The sequence below is a fragment of the Harpia harpyja genome, chromosome Z (genome assembly GCF_026419915.1).
Source record: "Harpia harpyja isolate bHarHar1 chromosome Z, bHarHar1 primary haplotype, whole genome shotgun sequence".
NCBI lineage: Eukaryota > Metazoa > Chordata > Aves > Accipitriformes > Accipitridae > Harpia > Harpia harpyja.
In genome coordinates, this window is record NC_068969.1 from 810,439 (window position 1) to 836,957 (window position 26,519).

At 41.9% G+C, this 26,519-nt stretch overlaps 1 protein-coding gene across 15 annotated transcripts in view; it reads left to right on the forward strand.

Moving 5' to 3' along the window:
• Positions 1-26,519, forward strand: part of WNK2 (WNK lysine deficient protein kinase 2) — a 117,909-nt gene that overhangs the window by 80,070 nt on the left and 11,320 nt on the right. For 6 of the 15 annotated variants that reach the window (XM_052775739.1, XM_052775742.1, XM_052775755.1 and 3 more), the window contains 14 exons: positions 5-170; positions 251-367; positions 531-698; positions 907-952; positions 2,784-2,900; positions 3,376-4,541; positions 5,864-5,936; positions 7,533-7,588; positions 7,666-8,351; positions 9,610-9,824; positions 11,855-12,070; positions 13,025-13,123; positions 18,454-18,498; positions 20,050-20,303. In XM_052775739.1, coding sequence (XP_052631699.1) covers positions 5-170; positions 251-367; positions 531-698; positions 907-952; positions 2,784-2,900; positions 3,376-4,541; positions 5,864-5,936; positions 7,533-7,588; positions 7,666-8,351; positions 9,610-9,824; positions 11,855-12,070; positions 13,025-13,123; positions 18,454-18,498; positions 20,050-20,303 — 3,424 coding nt within the window. Of the gene's footprint in view, positions 1-4; positions 171-250; positions 368-530; positions 699-906; positions 953-2,783; positions 2,901-3,375; positions 4,542-5,863; positions 5,937-7,532; positions 7,589-7,665; positions 8,352-9,609; positions 9,825-11,854; positions 12,071-13,024; positions 13,124-18,453; positions 18,499-20,049; positions 20,304-26,519 lie in introns of those variants that run through there. The other 9 variants (XM_052775744.1, XM_052775745.1, XM_052775743.1 and 6 more) reach the window with 8 other exon arrangements.

Sequence of the window (26,519 nt, forward strand, 5' to 3'; positions counted from 1 at the left end):
AAAGCTACATGAGTCCAGATGTTGCTTCGGGTAAAGAGATGAGTGACAGCTTTGAAGGAGCAATAGGAAGTGGAAAACAAGAAGGAAAGTCTTCGAAGAAACATAAGAAATCTACACGCGCTCGTTCACGCCAGGAGAAGTCCAGCAGACCAAAACTGACCATATTAAATGCAAGTACAACCTCTTTCAGGGTAACTTCAGGATTCCTTTGGCTTTGCCAGAAATAACTGTTGTTAATCTTTGCCTGCAGGTTTGTAACACGGGCGATAAGATGGTGGAGTGCCAGCTTGAAACACACAATCACAAAATGGTGACTTTTAAGTTTGATTTGGATGGTGATGCACCAGAGGAGATTGCTACCTACATGGTAAGACTTGGTGATGCAGCTGCCTGCAGTCTCCTAATGCACCAAGTTGCTTCAGCCAACTTATTCTCGCGTGTGCTTGTTGCCTGAGCTTTCTGGTAGCTGTGGAACAAGGCATTAATCGAAACATTACTGTTTTCCTCTTTATTTTGATGTGGCCTTGTAGGTAGAGAATGAATTCATATTGCAGAGTGAAAAAGAGACATTTATTGAACAAATGAAAGATATTATTGATAAAGCAGAAGATATGCTCAGTGAAGATACAGAAGGAGAACGAAGTTCTGATCAGGGAACGAGTCCCCAACAAGATACCGATAGACTGGAAATGAATGAGGTAAGAAATGTTAAGAGCCAGTTACTGTAAATTAGTTTTACATCCCGTGTTAAAAAAACCAAAAGTTTCTTAGCTAGAAAAATAATGCTTTTACTCCTTTAAGGTTTAGGATATGAGTGCTCCTTGGAGTGATGCTCCTCTTGCATTGATATGAGGAAGTTCGTTCTTCTATTTTTTTTGTTGTTTTTGTTTTTTTTTTTTTTAACAGGAGAAGCGGCAATCTCAAATGAAGACACCTGTGTATCAACAAAACGGTAAATGTGCCTTTGAATACAAACTTAATCTCAAGCTTTAAGGCAGTGATGAATTTATGCAGAAGTTTGCTAGATTCAGGAAGAAATCCACTGGTTACTGGTGTTTGGAAATAAATCTAGAAATATAACAGTGGTCCCTGCTGTTAGCAACCTGGGAGATCGCAGGGCTAACCTGGATGAATCTAACATCTGGGGATGTTTAGGGAAGCCCTGTGTTACACAAGCTGATAATCAGTGGTGGAAAAGTCAAGAAGGTACGGGCAAGCGTACTCTTTTCACATCAATAACTATGTTTGCAAGAGAAAGCTAAAAGGTTATGTTTGCGTTGGTAATTTAGTTGAAATTTCTAAGCCATAAGTTTTCAGCTACTTTGGTATTACGGGAGGGATCTTGGCCTTGTGAACACAATCGTGTCTTATGAGTTTTACAGACAAACTGAATGGGAAGGCAACTGGCCTTGATTCTCTCTGTAAGTGTGTGATGGTGGGAAAAATGAAACCTCTGCTGAAGGAAGCATCGTTTCCAAAATTCTTGTTACTGCATGTGGCGCTGTGTATTTGCTCGATGCTGACAGGGGAAGAAGGATAATTTAGAACTTCTTTGACAACTGCAGAAACTGGGAATCCTTCAAACTAGACTTGCTGCTCAAAAGATCTGGTTTATTTTTTGGCCTGTAAACATCATATAATTTTCTCAGTACACCTTTTTTAACATAACAACTGTATTTCTACTAATGAAACTTACAGAGTCTGTATAGTTCTGGTTTGCCATTTACATGTGCCAGGCTTTGAGATAAGATGTGGAAGGAAATATTAGCTAGAAAACTTCCAACATGGAAGAGTGTCAGGGTTTAACCCCAGCAGGTAACTGGAAGAGTGTTGTGGTTTAACCCCAGCCGGTAACTAAGCACCACGCAGCTGCTCACTCACTCCCCCCACCCAGTGGGATGGGGGAGAGAATCGTGGAAAAAAAAAGGTAACACTCATGGGTTGAGGTAAGAACAGTTTAGTAGAACAGAAAGGAAGAAACTAATAATGATATCAACAACAACAACAATAAAATGACAATAATAATAAAAGGATTGGAATATACAAAACAAGTGATGCACAATACAATTGCTCATCACTCGCTGACCGATGCCCAGTTAGTTCCCAAGTAGCAATCCGCCCCTGCCGGCCAACTTCCCCCCAGTTTATATACTGGGCATGACGTCACACGGTATGGAATACCCCTTTGGCCAGTTCGGGTCAGCTGCCCTGGCTGCGTCCCCTCCCAACTTCTTGTGCCCCTCCAGCCTTCTTGCTGGCTGGGCATGAGAAGCTGAAAAATCCTTGACTTGGTATAAACACTACTTAGCAACAACTGAAAACATCAGTGTGTTATCAACGTTCTTCTCATACTAAATCCAAGACATAACACTATACCAGCTGGTAAGCTACTGGAAAGAAAGTTAACTCTATCCCAGCTGAAACCAGGACAAAAAGTTAAGCTGGATTAACTTCACAAAAGTAACAAATTTTTCATTGTGAGAAAACTGTCCGCTGTACGGTTAATAAAATTTTCATGTATGTAACTATTACCCTTCTAAAAGTATGAACACTTGAAAATAAATTTTCAAATAACTTAAAATACACGGCAGAATCGGGAGGCATTACTGTCTCCCTTCCAGAAGGGATGAGAATCGAATTAGGAGCCATTGATTTAATCTTGGCTAATACTGTAGAAGTTCTAATTTTCTTTCTAAACATGGAAATTAAGACTAGGTTTTGAGAGATGATCTGGAATGAATGGAAACTTTTGTGTTTACTTTTTATTTCCTTTTCATCTCTAGTTTTGCATACTGGAAAAAGGTGGTTCATTATATGTCCTGTTGTGGAAAACCCCACTACTGATGCACCAGAATTTTCTCCACCCGTACCTCAGAGTACACAGCAGTCTGAAGGGCCAGGTATTTACAAACTTTATAGAAAATGTTTTCTTCTCTGAAGCTGCCGTGTCGCTTCTCTTCTATTCTCGCCTGACTTAGCTGTGATTGTTTTGCTTCATTTAGTTGGAGGAAGAAAATGATGACTTTTGTTAAGTCACGCATCTTAAGTATGTCCCTGGTATAGAACCAAAGTAGGAATGTTTATTTGAGTTTCAGAAAAGTCTCAGTATTTTAACTCTGCCTTACACTGTAAGGTAGCTGAAGTTCTAGTCACTGATGTTTTAATAAGCAGTGTCTTTTCAGTGAAATATTTTTGCACAACCTGCAATTCTAGATTCCAATTTGACTTGTATAACGGTTGTCTTCTGACCGGAGGCACTAATGTGTTACGGCTAGACGTGGTTATCGCTGCGGCTAGCCGGGAGGTTTTGCAGTGACCTTCCTTCCTTCTGTGCGGCTCCCGAGAAAGTCAGCCTGATGTTTGTGTTCCTTCTAGACCTGGAGCAGTCGGACGATCAGCAGGCGACCTCCGCGGTGACGGATCCGCCTGGTGTCTTAGCTGGTCAGCAGCTTCCCCTACAAGCAGGCGTATGCGACAGCCCCGTCGGAGCCCCTCCAGCTTTGGCACAAGCTCCCGCCGCAGCACCTTCCGCCGGCTTACCGACCCAGGCGGAGTTCCCAGCTCCGGCGCTGCCGGGACCCGCTCCGAGCGTCCCGGAGCAGGCGGCCGCTAACGGCGGTCAGCCGGAGTATTCCCCGCGGAAGGCGGCGATGCCCGCTCAGCCGGGCGCCCCCGCGCCCCGTGCCGCCGCGCCGGAGGAGCCTTCCGACGCCGCCTCCGCTGCGCAGCACCCGCAGCCGCGGGCCGACGAGGGCGCCTGCGTCCCCGACGTGGAGATAGCGTGTTGCAGCGTCGGGCCGCACAAGCCCGTCCCGGCGGCTCCCGCGAAGGCGGCGGAGCTCTGCCCGCTCCCCGTGCTCCCGGAGGCCGCGGTGCTGGAGCGGCAGCCTGCGGCGCAGGTCCCTCACCTGCCAGAGGCCGGCCCGCCTGGCGCGGCGCAGCGCTCCTTCGTGAGCCAAGCGTTCCCTGCCGCCGCCGCCGCGGCCGATCCTCTCGGCCTGGCCGGGCCTCAGCTCCAGAGCCCCACGCAGGTGCCGGCGGCCGCGCCGCAGCAGCACGCCATGCTGCCCCAGGCGCAGCCCGCAGCCTGCGCCGGCGCGGGCATCGGCCTGCTGCAACAGCAGCAGCCCAGCACCGCCGAGTCCGACGGGGAGGGACCGCCCAGGGTGGACTTCGTTGACAACACCATAAAAAGCCTCGATGAGAAGCTGCGCAATTTACTTTACCAGGAATACGTTCCTACTTCTTCTGCCTCGGCGGGGACCCCAGACGCCTCTGTCCCACTCGAACAGGGCGACGCTGAATTTAGCTTGCCACCTTTTCCCGAAGACCAGGTTCCCACGTTGGCGTTGGATGCGAGAGAACAGGAGAGAGGCCAGGAGGTGAAAGCTGCTGCCGAGGCCCAGTCGGTGCCGCTCGTCCCCCCCGAGGTCTCGCCCTACCCAACACCGGTTAGTCCAGCGGCGGCTCTGCCCTGTGTACCCCCAAATCCAGCTGTTAAGCACAGCACCGAAGCAGAGCTCAGACCCGACGAGCCTGTGGTAGGACACGTATAGATTTCTTGCTTCTCTAAACATCGTTACGTTTCTGCTCCTGGGTATGTTACCTTCTGTCTGTTGACTGCTTTCCAGCGTGAAGGTTCTCTTAAAATTTTACTGTCAGATGCATTCTGACTCCTTTTACATAAATGCTTGTTAGTGAAAGCCAAACTTTTCCTTCGGGTTTAAAAGTGGTATATCATCTTAATTCATTCTCCTCCTCCTGTGTCCTGTTTCTAAAGCAGGCAGAAACGTGATGGTTTTTTGTAGTTTACAAATGTAAAACACGAGGGGTATAGTCATTCAAGTTCTGATGAAGACAGTCATGCTTCAATAGGAAAGTTGTTGGTTTTTTTTTTTTAATATAAATTAATGGCGGTGATTATAATGCCTGCCTTCCAAGTCAGTCTGAATAAAATAAACACTTCAGGAGCCTTTGCTTTGTTCAAGTGCTGCAGCTAAGGGAAGACACTCCATGGGTAGAAGCTTGCTCTGCTTCCAGTAATGATTTCTTTTGTCTCCCCCTGAACTTGGCAGAGCAAGACTTCACTGGGAAGCATCTAAGGAAAGCTGGAGCAGGTGGTCTGGGTCATTATTTACTCAGTGTCTCGACTGTGCACCTGTGTTGCATTCTTTCAGATAAAATCCTGAGTTTATGAAATTCAACACATTTGCAGCCCTTTCTGCTAGAAGATCAGTGCTACTTGAAAAGTAGCATTTCTGGAGATGATTACATCCCCACTAGCAAAGAAGTGGCTGTTCCGCGTAGTGTCAGCTGGATGAACTGTATCAACTGCTTGAAAGATGCTGTATGTTACAGGAGAGACAGCTGCGCTTGAGTAATACTTTAAAGCATATTGTTTATGATGATAAATGACTTTCTACAGCAGATAAAATTCTCTCTCTATGAAAGGTGTTATGTCTCTCCAGTAATTTGAATTTGTCCTATTAAAATCCGTGCCAATAAGAAAAGAGACACATAGAATTTCTGAAGACAGACGTACAGATGAAGAATGTACGGTCTGGCTGGAGAAGCAAACCAGAGCAAAACCCAAACTGAGATATACCATTCAGTGCCTGTTTTTTAGTAACTTAGGCTGCAGTTCCCTCTGTGACACTGCCACTGCTTTTTTCTTCCAAAGGCGGAAAAAAAATGTAGGAGTTGAAGGAAAAGCTAGAAGGCCGCCTCCACAGACACTATAAAATAGTTTAATATTCCACAATAGCGTGAGGGCAGAGAGGGAGAGAGAGGGAAGGAGAATGCATTGCCTTTCTGCTTTGTGCGTGAGACTGAACTTCTTTTTCTTTTTTCTTTTTACCAAAAGTTTGAAAAGTCGGAGGTCACCGGCATCAGTGCTCATTCCTCAGCAGCAAGAGGTGGGTCAGCAAGCAGAAAAGGTAATGCTCCTTTCAGTGATAAATGGCAATGATGCATCTGTACTAGTGTGTGGTCCTCTTCTCCGCGGTGTCCCCTTGCTGCTCATCCTTCTGGTTAACTGCAGAGCACTGCCCAGCACAAGGCATTGCCAATCCTATCTGTAATATAACTAAATATTAAACATCTCAGTTCTGTCAAGCTTCCTGGAAAGAAACTGCCTCACAGGCAGATTTATTTTAAACCATAAATATATAATACATGTCTGTGGTACAGGTATAGAGTATTGACATGGAAGGCTACGTTCCCAACAATAAATTTGCAGTGCCCTTAAAAAGTCCAAACAGAAAGTCCATTGGATTTTCTGGGTTTCATAAAAACATGTTGACAAAAATAACATGATTGAGGGTAGCCCCTGGGGGGAAGCCAGTAAGATTTTCGTGAAAGTCCCACGGAGAACTACTAAAGAGTACTTTTCTTTCGGTACTTGTAGATACAACAGCACTTCCTATAATAACATAGTAGGAGCCATAGTAAGAAACTGGGTATTTATTATGCTCCATTTACCTGTCTTGCAAGTCATGGGAAGTTTTAAGGGCTGAGGAACCCAAAACTGCTCCTGCTCTCTTGGGTGGGGTTGGGGAGGGCTTATAATATATATTTTTTTGCGATTGCTGTGGCAAAGCTGGCTGCTGGCTTTGTGCGACAACGTAGATCATTCTTTTCCTGGTGGACATAGATCGTCCACTGTTTCTAGGTCAGTGTGAGAGGGGAAAACTTTGGGTCGCCTGCATTCATCTGTCTCGCTACGGACAAAGAAGAGAGTGTGCAAGTGGAATGTAGCACTCTGTAGTAAAATTAATGTATCTTAGATACCATCAAGCAGTGATGTATTTCACCATTTCAGAACTATGAAGTGACAGATTTTTGCCTTATGTTCACTCTGTGCAATGTGTCATAAGAAAGCAGCTTTCTGAAAAGCTTGCCTTTATTGGTTTAACTTCAAAACCAGTGTCCAGGTCATGAAATAATAGCGTCTTGATTATTGCCACTAATATTTTGCTTCTTGCGTGCTTCTGTTGTCTGAGCGGCTGTCTTTTGAGCTTGTAATTTCCACTTTCAGCAATGTGCATTTAACTTCATTTCAGGCACTTTTGATTGTTGGTGTCGGTGTCTGTCAAATGAAAGGTGTGAAATACCAGTCCACCTGTGGTCAGCTGCAGCATTTTGTATGCACGCATAGCCAAGTGCACTTACTTTTTCGAGACGTCAAGAACACCTTAGTAATGCAGGCCCAATGTACCATGCAGATTTCATTCTTCTTCAGGTTTTCTACTTAAAAATTTTCAACTGACTAATGAAATTCCACACTCCTATTATTATTTGAATTCCCCAGATCAGTAGATTGAAGAGAGTGCCTACCCACAGATATTTTATATTGTCCTCGATATTGCCTCCTGCATTATAGATCCTGTATCACAGAGATTGGCTATTTAAATTATTCTTCAGTGCTACACTTTATCACACTTCAGTTTATCACAATAAACATGTTGTCTTTTATTATACTAAACCATTCCAGACATGAATTTATATTTTTTTTTTCCCGACTTGTAAAACAGGTTCAGCTGCAAGCATCACTTCAGCTCCTGCTGCTACAACAAAAGGCCTCCTTCAGGTAACCAGAAACTAGGAGCAGTTTTATGCTTGATTGTTACAGTCACTTTCAAAATTAATCTCCGTTATTTTCTCCAGGTTGCACCTACACCATCAAGCATAACTAAACAGATGGAAACTTCTAAAAGGAGCGAGAAGGCAAAGACTATGACTTCGTCTGCACACACAGATAATGTAACGCAGATATCTACAGCAGATGGGGTGATAAATAACCTTCAAAGGGATGACTCTCTAGACTCTGGTTCCTATGGAAAACAGGCTGAAACTCATGATAGCGGTACACCAGCCAAAACTATTGGCAGGTTTTCAGTAATCAGCACGCAAGACGAATTAACTTTAACAGCGCCGCATTGCTTACGGTTCTCGGCACCCCCAGACGTCTATTTGGATGAGCTACCTTCCAGCCCTGATCTGAAGACAGCTGTCCGACGGGTGCAGACAGCCTCTTCTGTCGATGTCCTCTGTGACCAGGGTTCGAGTGATTCTGCTGATGAGGCTTTCCATCGTCAGTCGGCTGCTGCTGCCCAACTGTCCCCCCCAAGCAGTAGTGCAGCCACTGACTTAATTAAAAAAGCAGCTGCTTTTCTGCAAAGATCTGGCAAAGCTAGCTCGCCAGGCCTCGATTCACCTAATGGGCAAGGAACAAAAATTCCTACCATCAACATAACATCTTTCCACTCGCAGTCATCATACATGAGCAGTGACAACGACTCGGAATTTGAAGATGCAGATATGAAGAAAGAATTGCAGAACCTGAGAGAAAAGTATGTCGTGTTTGCAAACAATGCTAGGGAAGCTTGCGTTAAGATACCTGGGCAGCATCTCTGCATATCATTCTATGCAAATATGTGGTTTTCATAGCTGTGATGAGTAAACTGGTTCTGGGCAAATTAGGCATCGCTAGGACCTTCCCCCAAATGTCACACTGCATCCTTTTATGCATCACTTTATTTGTCAATTCCATTTAGAAAAATAATTCAATAACAACTTTTTTAAACCCCCAAATACTTCTGCTGCGATATCCAGTTTCCTTACTGAAAAGCTATGTTGATATGTAGCAAAAAATAGAACTTGTAATGGATGTGATAGTAGGTTCCCACGTGGACGCTATTTAAGGTGGCATAAAACAATCTGGATGCCTGCGTAGACAGCTGCTGTAGTGTTCTCTTCATGCCCTCTCTGCAAGGGTGATTTAGACTATCAGATCTACAGACTCATCACTATTCCCATACTTGCTTTTACAGTAGATAACCTAGTATTTATTAGGCAGGTAAGACCCTCGCTTCACCTCCCGTCGGATCTCTCATCAAGTCATTGGTCCAGTCTCAGCGGGAGGCTGGGTGAGCCTGGCAGGAGTCTGTCGTGTTGCCAGTCCTGAGAGCTAGCTTCTTTAAATTTGAATGTTTTCTTTCTTTCCTGGTGGATGAAGGGTAAAAACTAGCATTAGATGCCAGTTTAACCAAAATGTTAAACTTTATTTTAAGGTATAATGGTTTTATTGAATACAGATGGTGCATCTTTTTAAAACAGAACTACAGTAATACAAAACCTTTAAACTGACTTTGTGGCATCATGAAATCTGCATTATAAATAAGGTAATGATTCATGTGCTAATGGCATTTTTATGGGAAACACTTTTGGTTTTCTTCATGTTGAACTTCTTCAAACTGATGTACATGCCTTGAGAGTTAACTTTTTTGAAGCCACTGGTTTAAAGAGAGAAAATCTGGAATAGTTTGGAGTTCCTGTCAGATCTCATGTCAAAATCAGTTGATTTTACTGAGGATGTTGAAAATCTTTTTAGCTGTCCAGGATTCTGTCTTATAAATGAATATTTGAGAAGTCAGTCACCACTTTTGCCACGTAGATTGTTACAATTTCACATGCTTTTGGATGAGCAGTTGATTGTTTTATAACCAAAGACTGTTTTGTTTCTTTTTTTTTTTATAACTAATTATGCTGTCAAGATGTGGTGCTATATCAAATACATCACTAGCAGAGTTTTTTATTTTTTATGTTTAGGCATATGAAAGAAATTGCTGAACTTCAGACTCAGCAGAAGAATGAGATAGAGGCACTGTATATTCGGTTAGGGAAACCCCTTCCTCCCAACTTGGGGTTCCTTCACTCAGCCCCACCAAGCAGCCGTCGCCGAAGAACCAGCAAAAATAAATTGAAAGGTGGAAAACTATTAAACCCTCTGGTCCAGCAGCTCAGGAGTGGAACATCAAGCACAAGTAGGTACACTAGGTTGCTTTCCATACGCATGTTGTTTGTGTTGGTTGTGGTTCTACTGTGTAATTGCATGAACTGCAGGAAAGGCACTGAATTTTTATTGGTTTTAATACCATAACTCAAGTTTGCATACTGCAAACTGGTTTTGAAGTGGGCTTCCTTTGGGACAGGCTTATTACAGCCGCCCAGTGCTGAACCATACATACCTTCTCTGTATTGGTTACAATGCTTGGCGGAGAAACAATACTCCACTTTAATTTGGAATACAGCCTGGTTACATTTTCTCTTCCCTTCTCCAAATGCAATTTATTGATGTTTGTATTCAATTCTTAGGTGCTGTTATCCTGTATTGATTATGTGCTGTATCTTGTTGTTGTTTATTTTTTCCTACAAGATGCCATATAGATAAGATTGGATTGCATTTGCTCCCTCAAAGGGCGGGAGGTAAAAACAGTTATCAAACTGTGATAGATGCTTTGACCACCTGAAGTAGCTTGAGATTTTTCAAACAGTAGTACAGTCTTGAGTCATTATCTCTTTGGAAAGTATGAAGATACAATTCAACTGGGAAACGTTGATATACCCCAGTACCTATTTCTTCAACAAACTGTAGAGTAGACTGTGAATCATTTTTCTTCAACTCGGTTCATTCTGCTACTTAGAGGAGCAGCAGCACTTCCAGCATTAGCCCTGTATTTCAAACCTGGTAGCTCTCGTTTTCAAAGTCACTGCTTCACAGGTCCACTTTGAATTTCATTGCATCAATCTTAATTGTAGACAGAGTGTTTTGGAGGTTTTTGCTTTTAATTAAGGATTTCAACTGAGATAGGAAGCGGACAGACATTCAGAGGCAAGATATTCTGTGATCCATCTTGAATCTCAGTATTCTTGCCTACAAGAACTGAAGCGATGTTCAGTGCTTTATACCTCTTTAGCTGCTGCTTGGCTGACATGCATGGCGTTTACTTCCTTTCCTTGTGATGAGATACTCTGAATGTCTGTTATCCTTGGTCCATTCATTTTCCAGCTTGTTCTTGGGTTCTCTCTAGCCATTTTTCCCCTCTTGTCTATTCACAAAACCCACGTCTGTCTCCATTCATGGATCTTGGCTCATATCAGTGTGCTACCCCAGTCCAAAGAATTATAGCTTATTTCTGCATAAAATGTCCCAATTCTCCTTTTTTTTTTTTTATTTTTTTATTTTTTCTCCTTGTCACCTTCAGTTAGAGAACAGAAATCTGCTCAGTCAGACTGCTACTTTGGTGCATGCTTTCCTTCATGCATTTCTTCTGTGTTATTTTCCAGTTTTTTGAGGCACTGTGTAAAGTTCGCATTATCTTTGAGAATCTGTATTCATGCCTGAGTCTTCTCATCCTTGACTATGTACATTCCTCATTTTTTGGCCTTCCTGGGTCCTTTCTCAGGGATCAAGGGCAGGCAGTTTCTAATACAGTTACTGATGTAATTGTCATTTCCACTGTTAGATGCTTTTGCTGATGAATCCATGTAACAAATGATTACAAAAGTATTCTGGTGGTAAAGCCTCTTTACCCTGGGATATCCAGATAGATAGATAGATAAAAAAAAAAAAGTTCCTCATGTCTTTGCAGCAACTTTTTATTTCTCTCCATTTGCTTGCTTTCACCTTTCATGTTTGAGAGCAAACCTACATGCGCTGCTCAGCCGTTCTGTGCATTCATCCTCCTACACAGGCACTTCTGCAGCTCTCACTTTATTTCAGCAGTGCTCCTTGTGAGGTCCTGACTCCAGCCTTTCTGAAAAATGCAGAAAAGAAACTGTAAAAATCAAACCCACTCCATAAGCTTCTTGGAGAAACTGGATCAGCGATAGTATGTGTAGATTATTTTCTGGTGCAGGCTACCTGTAAAGTCTGCGCTTCATACAGTACTTCAGAACTGTAAACCGCTGTTCCTCTTGGTGGCAAAGTAACGATTATTTTTAGGCACTGACTTTTATGCAGTGGTTTCCTAGCATTTGCCGTGGCTTGTATTTTGTTTGTTTGCTCTTTCAGGTAATCTTTCAGACTCTAAAGACTCACCCCACAAAGAAACAACTAAAACTCAGCCTGGATCTCCCGAAGCAGCAGCGGTAACTTCCCCTGCATCAGCCACCTTTGGGAAGGCTGTTCAGACACAGCAGCCGTGCTCTGTCAAAGCCTCTTTGTCTTCTGACATCTGCTCCGGCTTAGGCCCCGAAGGAGGTGACGTGAACGCAAGCTCTGGCCAAGGTGATTTTTTCATACCAGCTCTTCGGCATGTCTTCCAGCACATGCTAAAATTAGTTCGCTTCCCTTATGCTTGAACTTTTTAGGAGTGGATTTCACTTCTAGTGATATGGGAACATGAACCTTTGACAATCCAAATTACTGGTTTATCTTTAAAAAGATCGTTGCAGTATTGTCAGAAGAACAAAAGTAAAGTGTCTTGCCAAGTGTTAAGACTCAACACTCAAGAGGGCATGCTAATTTTTAGGAAGGAAATACCTTTGATTTTTGCCAGCAGTGGCTTTATACTGACACCTTTTCTGGAGTCTGCCTTACAGATTTCTGAGAAAAAAAGAAAGGAAAACTAAAAAGATTAGAAGGGTAGGAGATTGTTTCCTTTGGTTCATGTGGGGCTTTTTTTTTTTTAGCCCCTTGATACTAGTAGACCCAGAGTTCCTCATTATAAACTACCAAACCATCTTGGTCATGAGGTGGAAAAAAAAAAAGAAAAAGAAAAAAGAAAAAAAAAAAAAAAGGCAAACCAAAACCAGAGAACTAAGTTATGTTTCCTTTATCTAAGGGGTTAGCTTTGTGCATGATTTTGGAGTCCCAGCTAAATGACTGTAGGTTGGCTGTGTTCCCCAGTCCTGACCTCTGATACTTCTGTGTATTGCACACCTCCGTAGGCTTTGACTGATCTTGTTGCCATGCATATTGGAAGTTATAATGATGATTAAAATACCTTCCTCTCATTGCACATCCTGCCAAACTAATCTACAAAATATCTATCTGTTCTCTTCTGCTGTTATTGCATCCTTTGTGTATGGTCAATTAACTTACTCCTCTTTGGCAAAGTTAAAATGGAGATGTGGATGTTTAACTAACAAAGCTGATTTGACTGATGGTATAGGACATCTGATCACAGCTACTTGTACTTTATAAGTGTCTTTGTTTTCTTCCCTTTATATTCATTTGCAGGCTGGACGGTTTTCCACCAAACGTCTGAGAGAGTGACCTATAAATCTAGTAGCAAACCTCGTACCAGATTCCTCAGTGGACCTGTGTCTTTGTCCATCTGTTTGTATTTGTTCTTTTGTATTTTATCACAGTCCATCTTTCTTTTACCCCTTTTTCGAATTCCATGTTTTATATCTCTAATATGTTTGGCAGGATGCCCCTTTTTCTGACCCATCTTTTCTTTCTTTTTATCTTTCTTTTAAGTAATCATCATGAACACACCTTATTTATATTAATTTTTCATATGAAAGCTTTTTTTGCACTGCTTTTGGCTCGTGCCTGGGCACCAAAAGCATGTGTGGAAGATCTCATCATTTATTATTATAGCCTTATGGTAAATTTTACCCTGGACTTATCAAAGCTTTTGTACGTTATGTGATTTATGTTGAAGTAATTTTATTTGCAATGTGGCAAATATACATGTCTGCTGTCCCGGTTCCAGCGACAACAAAAAGAAATCCATCCTGTAGACGAATGGTCTCTTTCACACATGTTTGGACTATGAAGACATGCATGTAGCAAGCTGATACAATACTAGAAGGTCACTGAAGGGTATAACTTCCATACAAGGGCTGTATTAACACGATATACAGTACTGTTTATATCCACTCTATTTTCTTTAATTTTTTTTCCCCGCTCTTTGCATGTGGAAATGCTGAGACAATAGTGCTCCAGCTAGTTCTTTCAAAATCTGTTTTCTAGGTGGGCTTTTCCCCATGCATTCACTTTAATTACTTTAAGTGAGCAGTTTTTTATATACTCGTAAGCAGCAGGAAGAACTGGTTACTCCAAGGGAGAGTACCATCAACTTTTTTTGTGTAAGCTGATCTGGCTGAAGCACTTTACTCAGTTTATTTTCTTATGACCTTATGTGACCTCAGAGATGAAGTCAATTAGCAGTTCATCAAAGCATAAATAAGTAAAAACCAATATCAGATTTTCAGATGATACTTTGAAATGGATTGCTAGGACCCAGTATTTTTTGTTTCAAATAATTGTGCACCTGCTATTTGTACCCTGTTTGTATGACTTCTAAAGTAATTGGCAATTCAACCAAATGATATCAAGCTATTTAATTAAAAAATTAAGACCTTTTTACCCAATCATATATGCTGCTTTTTAGGCAAACAGATTTTGCTTGTACAATAAAGATATGTTGTGCTGAACAGGTACTATAGGCCACTTACATATAACATTAGAAAGGCTAATAATGTTCTTGAGAAAATGTTTGGTTAACTAACTGTTCATTTGCATTAATATCAGATCTCCCATTGGAGTTCTACATTGCTCATCATTATCCAAGTGGTACAGATCAAAGGCACAAGACCACTCAAATACACTCCTCCTGATTTTATGAATAAACAATATTTTAAGAAAATAATCTTGATTTTTTTTGTTTGAGGTCCCTAAAAGTCCAAGCGCTCAGGTTCTTGAAAACTGATGTTTACTGCTCGGCATACTGAATTTATTATCGTGCGAGTTTTTAACGACTGCTGAAGTCGTGAGTCAATTTTGCATTCAGGGATTTTTTATGAGAACCTGAGGGGGGAATTCTCAGTTCACAGATTTTCCCATTTGGTATTATAACGGACACAGTAGTTTCTTCCTCTGCACATGTAATTCCCAGAAGTCGTTCCATTAATCTTTCACAGAATTACTATTCAGTAGGATGCAAAAAGACTGGGAGATGGCAATTAAAAACCAGCATATTAAAAATGTTTGGGTGCATGGATATTGTGAATGAAACCAAGGGAATATGTAAATCCTTCAAATCGTGAAGTTTCCCGATGCTTAAATAACTCGGCACGACTAATTGCTTTCTGTTCTCAGCCCATATGCTCTCTTCTCGGTTTCTTCTGGGCGAAGCGTTTGGAGAGGAGGTTCGCACTCCCCCATTTCTGAGTCATACGAGGAGATGGACTGAGTTTCAGGCGCTTAACCCTGACACATCCGTCCAAAGTCACCGCTGCTCAGGGAGCGCAGCTTAGTTTCAAACGCTGCCTGTCACTTGAGTTGCTAGACAGTTTTCCGCAGCGGAATTACTGGTAGGTTTCGACGGGGGCAGGAGGTTATTTCAGCCGATTTTCCCAGTGAGTCCGGGGGGTTGGTAAGGGCGTACGCGAAGGAATGGAGATGGGCCTGCGTGCAGCCCCGTCGTTCCCCAAGGGCGGCTGGGGCTGGGGCTGCTGCGGGAAGGACGTACGGCCGGTGGCTCCATCAGGCCGGTGTCCGGAGCGGCCGTGACCGCGGCCCTCGGGAAGAACAGTGCTAGACGAGACGATGCTGCTGCTGGGAATGCCGGCTGGCCCGCGCTCCTTCCCCTCCGGAGGGACGTAGGCTGGCGCGGAGCCACGCGCTCGGGCTCGGCGCTGAACGCGGTTGCGCCGTCGCCGCACGGTTGAGGAAGGAGAGCGAGCCTTGAGGGGGCCGCGGGCGAGGGCTGGGGTGCGGCCGGCCGCGGCTGGCAGCTGGGTGCCGTGTCCGGGCAGTTCGGGGTCCCGGGTCTGTCCCACACGTCGGGGTTTCCCTGGGGTTTTTTTGTTTGTTTGAGAGCTGTTGGGAAAAGTTGCGCTGGATTTTCAGAAATGCTCTGAATCTAGATGTTCGATTGAGGAAAAACGGCCCTTTGGGGAGCCTTGGATATTCCAGGGTGAGGCCTGTGCTGTGTTAGCAGACAAATTAGCAGCACGCGTTTATAAAGAAACGTTCAGATGCGTGAAAGATAGTTCTACAAATATCTTGCCCTGATTACGAGATCCATCAGACTTGGAACACTTTCACAGTGTTCTCCAAGAATTGCATTTTGATCTGTTCCCACGTCCCATGTTGACTTTTCCTTTGTACTTTCCATGGAATAAAATATTTTTGATGGGCTTCAGCATAATTTTAGCCTGAGCTTCTTCCCTGGGTTAAATTGCAAGGGCGTCTTGGGGAAGAGTGCGCTGATTGTGAATTGGAATTTTCAAAAGCTCCAGTTGGCTTAGACTTGTAATCCTCTGTAAAGCGATTTTTGTCAAGTCTGTAGTAATTAATATATTGTATGTGCATATGCAGTTATGGAAATGGTCTGACAATTTATTGCCATTTCAATTTTATTTTAGCTTTCAAGCTTTTTGGCAGCTGTTAGAGTGCAAATATGGGACAGTGGATTTTTTCTGTCCTGTATGATATAATAGCTACTTAATTTCTCAGATAAGAAATCTGGAATTGGAGGTAAAACACTCTGCTGAACTTTTGCAGTCTTAGATTAAGTCTTAATTATGATTTATCTCCTTAACTTTACAGCTATTAAACACCTTGATTTTAGAAGTAATACAATTAAGCTGGTGAATTCGCTTTACCAAGTGCATTTTTAATTGAATTTGAATTTAAAACCAATCACAGCCGATGATTGTCAGTCCCTGCTTCAGGCAACATCACCACTTAGATAACGTTTCTCATCTCCCAAGCAACATGCTGGAGCGATACGGTTTGGAAGAAATAGCTCTCTTTTTGGTGATTGACTCTCCTGTAATATTTTCCTTAATGTTGGCTCCACTTATGCGGGTATTTTGTGAATCTGTCTAGTATCACCGTTCTCTGTCGCTTCCCCACACATATGGGGGCCCCAGGTTTGATTTGGCACTTGAGGTGCATATAAACTTGTGACTCGGTTTTCAGGAAGCGGAGGGGTTGGTGATTAAACTTTTTTACATGCATTTGAGCACGTACTGTAGTCAGCTGCCTGCTTTTATTTTTCGCAGGCAGTTGCTTTTCATTTGCATACATATTGTGCTAAATACTACCTATTACATGCAGAAATGCTGCAGAATAGTTAAGAAAATAGCATTCTAGTATTACTGCCACTGATGTTTCCGTAATGGGAGTTGCTAGCTAACTTTGAGATAGGCAAGGTAAGGTATATCTGAGGGAAAAGCGGGGAAAAATTTAAAAAATGCAACACAGATTGTTGAGTTGTGAATGTGACTTGTATTTGTTATCTAGGCTTTGAGATGAGAAACTAAACTTGGTCATGCTTGCATAAGACATTACTGTAGTCATGTCCTTCTGATTTTCCTGGAATAGAAACCTCATTAAACTATATGAAATAATAAGAAAATCTTTCAAAGCAATCCTTCTGTTCCTCCTCATGCCACCCATATCAAAGCACAAACATGTCTTCTCCCTTTTTTTCCTCCCTCTTTACTTTCTCTTCTTCAGTCTCTGACTGATGTCTCTCCTTTCTCCTTTGAAGACTCATTCAGAGCCTATGTCAACCTGGACCTGCAATCTCCGAGTTTAAAGCTGCATTTCTGGCACAGTAACATAAAATATCTATGCTGGTTGGCTGTAGAGAAAAAGCACATCCATCCTGTATCTTGCTTTTTGCCCCACTCTCTGATTTTGCTCATGTTTTCAAGTGCTTCTTCACAATAAACTTGCCATGCCCCATGTCAGATACTCATCTCCTCCCATACCATAACAATATTCTTCTTACCAAGTCCAAAATACCTTTCAGGAAATTTGGCACTCAAATAGAAACGGTGCTTATGTCTGGCAAGATCTGACAGTCAAGTAGGGTTCTCGGTACACTTCTGGCACTCTATCTATCTATCCAACCGAATATGTAAAATCATGATGAAGGATGTAATGAGATAATAATGAAAAAAACACATAGTTTGGTTAAATGAAAACTCAGCTACTCTGCTGGATTATTTTTCTGCACTTGGACAAGGCATAAGGGAAACTCATTCAGGGTTACTTTCAATTGAAGTTCAGAATCTCACATTTAGACACAAATCCTACTAATAAAGTATTTGGAAACAATTGGCCTCAGACCTGCAGAACAATGTATCTTTTTGGACTTGTAAAACAGGACTTATAGGTTTGTTTTACAGTTTGTCTTTGCAGCCAGACTAGCTTGACTTGTTCCTGAAAGCATTTTTGGCCTCCTATCACAAACTGAATTGACATCATTTCCTGCATAAATAGAGTAGGAATCAAAACCTCCTATTAGGAAGCCAAGGCAATTCGGAAAAAAAAAAAAAAAAACAACAAACAACCCAAAAAACCAAACAAAAAAAACCCCAATCCACACCAAAAAAAAAAAAAAAATCCCAACACCCAAACAAAACCCCCCAAAAACCAAACAAATGCATCTTTAAGTCATGGGACCTTGCTTTTGGCATGCTATTGTACTTCTCAAAGCTTCTGAATGGCTGCACATTAAGAAAGGTTTGAGCTGTCCAGTTATTTAGACTTCCTTTACTCACCTGAACTGCTGACTTTGTCTGTCCTTTCTTGCATAATAACTACTTTTTGATTGCTTAAAAGTACAGAAGCTTGTCCGTCAGATTTGTTGTGTTTAGTCTTACCTAATTCTGTATGTCTTGTATTGTTTTACCTTGTAGGGTCCACCTTGAAACGACTATGTCTAGGCAAAGATCACAGTAGTAGTAACTATCCCATTTTTGTTTCTCAGTATTTCCTTCATGGCATGGGATGTTTTTTGCTTTTTTTTTTTTAATTGTTTTTTACTAAAAGCTAGTTGTTTAATAAATAGAGCTGATGCACTTATACTGATATGAAATTAGACTATAAATTGTGATACTTTCATGATAATGCATGTGCTGTGATGTCTTGGGAACCACGCATGCTGCAAGACAGTTGTGGTATTCTTTGTGTGTGAGACTGTGCACGCATGCAGCGAGAAAACTGGATTCAGTGTTTGTCTTTCTGAAATACACACCTTTATATGACTGCAGTTCTCTGCTGGAGGAATTTATAGCTTAAAACGATCTCGTTCCTGTTGAGCTGCATGAAATATTAATCACTAATTGAAGAGCTTTCCTGTCAAAATACTTATTTTTCTCACTGGTCCCTTTCCCCAAGCAAAGGAAAAGGAAATGAGCAGTATTCACTTAGAAGTTATGTTCCAGGTTGAATGCATGATCATTTAAAGGTTATTAATGTATTTTATATAACCATAGGACTAAATAGTTTACTTGGTTTCATTGGCTGGTAACTGATTAACAGAAAAAAGACGACTGAATGTTCTTGTCTGCTTAATATAGTAATTTTACTACAGTTCTATGAACTTTTTGCTTGGAGAGATGGTCTTTATTTCAAGTCTTTAGCTATATCAAATATGTTAGTTGAAAAGTTACTTTATATTTTCTGCGTAGGTCAAATTCAAGCACTTTCAGCTGCTGTTCCTTGCTGATCTTGCTGTGTCAGACTTGTAGTTACCAACACATAAAAAGGACAGATTTTTTTTTTCCCTAGTTCTAGAAATAAGTGAACATATAAAATTAAATCTCTGTCAATACTCTTCCTGTCTGCTTTTATCTATACCAAAAGTTCTGTATCTTTATCTTTGTCTCCAAAACTCACACAACCACTTATGTCCTCCTCTCTCCTCTTTCTTCTGTACGTTCATGGTCCTGATGGGTTTTTTTCTCCAAAAATATGCAGATGGCAGAGTAAATGGTGCTAACATCATTGAGAGAGATTGTGGGTTCCCACAGCCTTTGAGGCGTAGTAGCCAACCCTGCTTGTAACCTATATGACAATTATGTTTTTCCAGGAGGACGGTAAACTTATGCAAGTAAAACAAATGATAAATGCATTTTTTAAATGCGTGCAGTTTAAGTAATACATCCTGCCTCCCACTCTCTCATGGTAGTCTCCTCTGACGAGACCTCATAAGCCTTAAGTTGTCAGTGTTACTGGGACTGCGTTTGTTTCTTCTCTCTGAGTCATTAATTTCACCTAGAGAGAAGGTGTGGGCGCAACAGCTAGTGGCTGAGGTAACATAATGTGATAGAAAATATGAACACATTGGACTTGGACCATTTCTTTAAGCAAAGGTGTTCTGTAGGAAGGAGGGGGAGGGTTAAAAGTCCGAAAAGCCGCCATTTGAATTGCAGTAGATGAGAAACTGTTTGAGCAGCAAAGTAGTGAAGCAGAGATGCCATCGTCAACTTTCTTTGTGTGTGATTTTCCAGGATCCTCGACAAACAGTCTCGTAACGTGTCCTGAGCCCCTCCCGCAATCAACCCTGCAGGTTCAGGCCAACAACAGTAACAACAAGAAAGGGACGTTCACAGATGATCTTCACAAGCTGGTTGACCAGTGGACGAGCAAAACTGTTGGAGCTGCACAGTCAAAACCTTCCTTAAACCAACTGAAGCAGAACCAAAAAAGGCAAGACATGGAGCCAAAGGCTAATCCCATGCAAACGCAGAATGAGACATGTGGAGTAAGTGGCACTCCTTGAAGAACATACCTTTTGCTATGTATCTGAAAGCCTTTGCAGAACTCAGATTTGGAGGAGGACATAAACTAAAGTTGCTTCAGATAGATGCTTCCTATAAATGTCCATCTCTTTTCGTTAAGTACTAAACCAGATTTTTTTTTAAATTGTCTTTTCAAATAATCTTGAGGGATATATGGGCTGCAATATATATATATATAAAGAATATATATTTTTAAACTGCAAACTGCTTATTAACAGCAATATACAGCAGTACTCATACTATTAACCATATGTTGCTCAAGTTTTAACTATTCCTAAAGTTTTCTTCTTTTTTATGTTTAATATTAATCTTCCTTAGGCAGAACAGTGGCTGCGCTGGTGGCTTGGTGGTAGTGAGCCTTTCTTTTAGTGGAAGTGGAGTGAGTACTGCGCTGAGCTAGGGGACAGCTGGATGTGTTTCTGACCCTTGCTTGTTGTACTGGGCATCTTTGAGGCTCTCTGCCTCATGAAAATACCACCTTCAGAAATGCTGTGCAAGTAAACTACAACAAAATGGAAATTGGAAGCACCCTCATTCATCCCGTCTTATTTTCAGTTGCAGGAAAAAAACTGAAATTGCGACGTGCATTCATGTCTGCATTCGGTGCTTGTTTTCATGGCTGAGTGATGGTGTGGAGGCAGGCACAAAAACTAATGAAGAATCCCAGGTTACGGTTCTGTCCCACCCTGGTCTGTGTTTCCAGACCTCTTCCTCCTCCTCACACTCGGATGATTCTTTGACTAATAATTTTTGCTGGATTTTTTTGAAAGACTGGAAATTGAGCCAAAGTAGAGGAAAATAAATGAATTTTAAAAGCAAATAAATAGGGAAAAGAAAACCAGTGAGGGACTGCTTTGTAATCCCTTAAAAACAAGATAACTGGGTCTGGATAGTAAACCATTGCCTTTTTGGCATGTAGAAGGAGAAAAAAAACCTTGTGTGCAGCAGTTGTAGCTCTGTAGATACTTGTGAGGTGAGATGTGCCAAAGCAGGAGCTGCGCTAACGCGTCTGCTTTGGTACCTGTTGGTTACGGAGTTGGTGGGGTCACTGACTTCACAGGGAGAAGCGTTTGTGCAATTTTCTGTCAGTTCTTAGTTACCAGAGAGTAAATAATCCTTCTGCATAGTGATGGTTTAACCAGTATAAACTCATTCTGGAGTCACAGCGACATCTACTTAAGACCCTATTAGTTCTCACAAAATAAGTCAAAGGAGGTGCTAGTAAACACAAATTGAAGGTTTCTAGAAAGTGATGGTGAGGGCAGATTTTGTTCTGTTAAGTCACTTCTTACTCTCTTTTGACGTGCTTTTTGCAGCTTGATGTCTTTTCCCCGCGACTCCTGCAGTAGTTTGAAGTATTCGATGGAAGTGTTTTGCCCACTTATAATGCTGGAAAAGAGAGTGGTTATTTTGCTTATTTAAATCATCCATTAACGTCAATTTAGGGTTAATTTTACCTTCTGCGGTCTTGGTGTCTGTGTTTCAAAGCCTGTAGAGAAGGCAGAGTATCGCTGTGAGAGGAACAGGGATGTCCCTGTCTCAGTACACTGATTTTAGAGGGTTTCTTTCTTTCTAGAACATGGCAGTTGTTCCAGGGAATTAACAAGGCTGATTGAAGTCTTTTAGAGATAATTTACCAAGAGCACAGAGCGGCTGGGATTCCCTGCTCTTCATTTCACGTCGTTCCGTGCTGCCTTGAAGAGTGGCAGTCAGTTGGAGCCCTTGCGAGCCCCACGCCAGCTTGCCCTGGGTGGTTTTGTGCATAAAGCCCTCGTAGTGCCACGTGGGCTGCAGAAGAGTTGCAAGGTAGATGGCAAATATTCTTAGCGTGGTTATTGTTGGGGTATTTTGGCCATGAAGATTGCACAGCATGCCGTAGGTGATAGAAAACAGGGAAGTGGATATGATTTAAGACTTTTACAAGGGTTGTTTTGGGGGTTGAGCGTCATTCTGCTGTTTGTACCTTTTGAAATTTACCCTAAAGGGGAAATTGAAGTTGAGGGAGGAGAGGGCTTCATGATGTTGGGAGAAAAATAGGCAAAAGAGGAGGAAGGAAATTGTGCAAAGGGACCCTTAGTCTGGACAGCCAGACAAGTGACCATCAGTCCTTGGAGTGATGAATTACATGGGGAGATGTTACACCTGCACTGAATCACCACTGAGTCCACCTTTTAAAATGGTATTGAAAAGACAAAAAGTACTCGGGAAATCACATAAAGGATGGAAAAAATAGCTTTCTAACAGGGAGCATATAAAGCTCAGGCTGTACTTCTTCAGTCCATCTGTTAACACCATCTTTTCATCGTCTTTTTGATCAGATACAAAAATGCCTTTGCAAGAAAAGAATAAGGAGCACTAAACAGATTTCCAGCCCATCAGAGAAAGTTATAATAAGGTTTTATGTTGGAAATAAAGGCAAGATAAATTGGAAATGTGATTCTTATGCCTTTTTTTTTTTTTTTTTTTTTTTTTTTGACTGGAACAAACTAGCAGGAAACTATTAGGGCAGGTTGTCTCATATCTTCAGACCGCGTGGTTTGTTTTAGGAGAAGCTATTGTTGGTCCAGTGCAATGATCGGGAATGAGGGGCAGGAGGCAGGCAGTATTCATACCTTCACTTCTAAATTGTCTCTGGAGGTTATTGGATGGAAAGATGTCTCCTTGAAGGGTTTTTAAACAAGAGTAGGAGTGATGTGAGTTGTCCCACAGCACTCTGTTGGTTATAGGTCCCCTGGAATTAGTACCGCACAGAGCTCTTATATGTGACATAGAGGCCACGCAGGCGATGAGCATCCTCCTGGGGTGGAAATCTAGGGCTTCTGTTATACAAGCTATGACAAAGAAGGCATTAAACCAAATGGCCCCTTTCTACTCTGTATTTGGGGTTTTTTTTCAATCTCTAGGCCAAAGGAAAATTGTAACAAATCCTTATTGGTTAGGGGTAGAGTTATTTTATTTATTTTTTAATTTATTATTTTCTCTTACTGTCCACCCACTGTTATTAATATGCAGGGTAGTTGTGGGGCCAACTTCAGGTCTTCTCTTTCACCCTGGAAACAGAGGACTAACCTTCCTGAGTTATCTTTTTTCTTGAGGTGCTTCTACCACCGTCAGCAAATTGTTTGCTGTGTGAATACAATATATTATTGGTACCTTTTTTTAACTAAGTGAAGGCTACTCTTTAAGGTTGGAAATCAGCTCAGAAGAGAAATTGGTGGTGTGTTTAGTAAGAGTTAGTGGCTTTATTTTCGTCCTCTTTATCATCAGAGGTGTAGAAAGCAATAAAATAATTGGGATGCAAAGGAGGACTTTAAATTCTGCTTTGTTTCTGTGGAAGTTACCTGTCAGTTTGGCTGCCAATCCTGGTTGATACATATTAGAAGTTTGTGGGGGAACCTTCAGGCATCCAGTTATGTCACAGGAGCACTGAAATGTTCCTTTTCAAATGTTTTCTTTAAACCTGGAAATACACATAGATTCTCATCACTGGTAATTTGAAACGTAATAGGAGATATTAGGAAGAACTGAAGTCAAACTGCCTGATAATAGTTATTTCTCTCATGCTCATCTGTGTTGAAGACATGATGAAATAATCCTTTTCTATAGGTATTACCACCAGTCAAGGAATACGCTTAGGAACATGAGCTGCCTTGTGTGTAAAGAGTACTGAATGTTGTGTAGTTAAAGGCATTATTTGAAGATGCCTGAGAATAAAGGGCTTACCAAAAATGTTTTCTGTTCTTTATACGGTTATGTAGCTCCACGGGTTTTAAAGAAAAAACTATTACCCCAAAAAAAAGCCGTAAGCATGTTTCAAGTCCGTAATAAGGTTGTTTCTGTGAACATGCAGGTCTGTGTCAGTTGGTGACGTGTGCTGGGGCTCAGACACCATCAGTAAGAGCTGCACATCTGTTTGCATTTAGTACATCTTGATTTTAATGAGCTGGCTGCCTGGGAAGCAGGCTTTCTGGAGATAGCCACAGATGCGAAAATGGAGCGGAAGGACTATTAACACCTTTTACTGTGTCTTCCGTCTCTATTGGATTGGAAGAATAATAAAAAATAGGATGTATCTGTGTTTGAAGCTATTCAACACTGCCTTCTTGGTCTGAATGTCAGAATGGCTTTCCAGGAACCTGGAAGAGCACAAACACAAATCTTCAGTAGCACCTAATAACTTTGGGTTTTCAGCAAACTGGAAAAAGGGGATAAAAAAGATGTATTAGCATCCTTGCCCTGCTCATGTTGGCAGCCAGCTCTCACCCTGTCCTGTGATTCAGTTTTGTTTCAATGTTAGTTGGACTATACAGAAGTAAAACAGTAATGCTAATAACGTAGCCATCAAAATGCAGCTGGAAGAAAAGTAATCTAAGTCCTGCATTTTTAGAATGGGTTGTGATAGTTATGGTCAGCTTTCACAGCAGAATTACCCAGTTTCATCTGTTCTAATATAAAAACATAAATACTTATAATGTTTATAAGTCAAACCAACTCTTAGCTATATACTTTCACAGTACTGTAGCTATGAATATGGCTGATGTGGCACTTCAGAGCTTGCTTGGTAAAGCATGAGAACAGGGTAGAGAATTAAAAGAAGTCCAAAGAACAATTTTTTTTTTTTCTTCTGAACTACCGTAGCCTTTGTCCGGTGGGGTTTGTTTCATTTTTACATATGTTTTTGTGCATATTCTTCTTTGTGTGTATATATTATTCTTGTTTTCTAAATGAGTATGTGTGATTATTTGGGGGAACAGGAATAAATGGCAGCAAGGGAAAGACTGGCAGCAGAATGCAGGCATTTGGGGAAGCAGGAGCCAGAGGTGGCTCTTACCCAGCAGGGACTTGTACAAGCCCTCAGGGCAGAGGTTTATTAGCACAGGGAGAGTTTGGCAAGTGCAGGAGGGGAGGCGGCGTGAGCGGAGGTACAAAGGCAGCAGGCAGAGATGCCGCCATAGGTGTTCGTTCAGTAAGTATACTGCTTTAATAGGGGAGGCTAATTGAGATGCAAAGGGAAAGAGGAGGGAGGGAATTTCACTTCCTTCCCATGTAATATAGGATACATATCAGGATGCCAACCCAGACTCCCTTCCAAAAAAAAAAAAAAAAAAAAAATCCCTATTAAATATCTCTAGCAGACAGACTTTTTTACGTGGTGATGACAGACATAAATTTTGCAGTGCATTTGTTAAATTCATTAAGTTTGAGACTGTGTCTACCTTATCAGCCTGCTAAAGGCCAGGGCAGCTGACTTTACTAGGCTGTAGACAGGCAGCAGAACAAACAGAAGTAAATGAATATTGTAATATTAAAAATGAAGTAATGCCATCCATAGTTGGCTAAGTCCATATAATCAGTTGCATTCCTCATTAATAGTGTTGTATCATCTAAAGTTGAATTAGGAAGGGAAAAGACCACTTCTGCTTTACACTCCTGCAGGAGGATTAGCGTATTTTAAATAAACCCCAAACACTTCTATATGACTGCGGGCTATGGTTATAAAGATCTTTTGTATTTCAGTGATCTCTAAACATTGGTTGCTTGAGCTGGATACAGGGGTCTGATATTGTACCACTTGTTTCCAATTCCTAAGATAACTTGAGTATAAAAGAAACAATTCACACCCATAACTTGAAGCTGTGGGTAGAATACGAAAGCCCAGAAGATGCGCTGGAAACTGAAGCCTTGTCACCGCTAACATACAGTGTGCTGTAGTTGATGCGCATTTTGGAATCAACAGCTTGTGCCAGAACTGGCACCTTTTGAACAAACCTGCAAAAATGACCAGGTAATAGCTAAGAGGAGAGGTCACCTGGGCAAGCAGGGAGCTACAGATAACAAACGTGTCCTTTCAGCACAGAATTAGCCAGCTCGTGAGTGACGGGAGAACTTACGGGTCCACAGCTTCACTTGTGAGCTTCAACCCCCTGGCAGCTGTCGGGCTGGTGCTCGGGGTGAAACACCCTTACCATTGACAAGGCACCCGGCCGTGCCGTGCAGCTCAGGGGCTTCCTTCGGTGTACCTCCGTTAAAATACCAGCCTGACTGATTGAAATGCCCAGCTGGTTCTGTTTACAGCTGTGACTTTGACCCCAGTGTAGGTACACACCTTGTCCATCACTGCCTGAATGTCCGTCTGCTTCCCCTTGAATCTTATGACTTGTAGTCTCATGGCTTTCCGA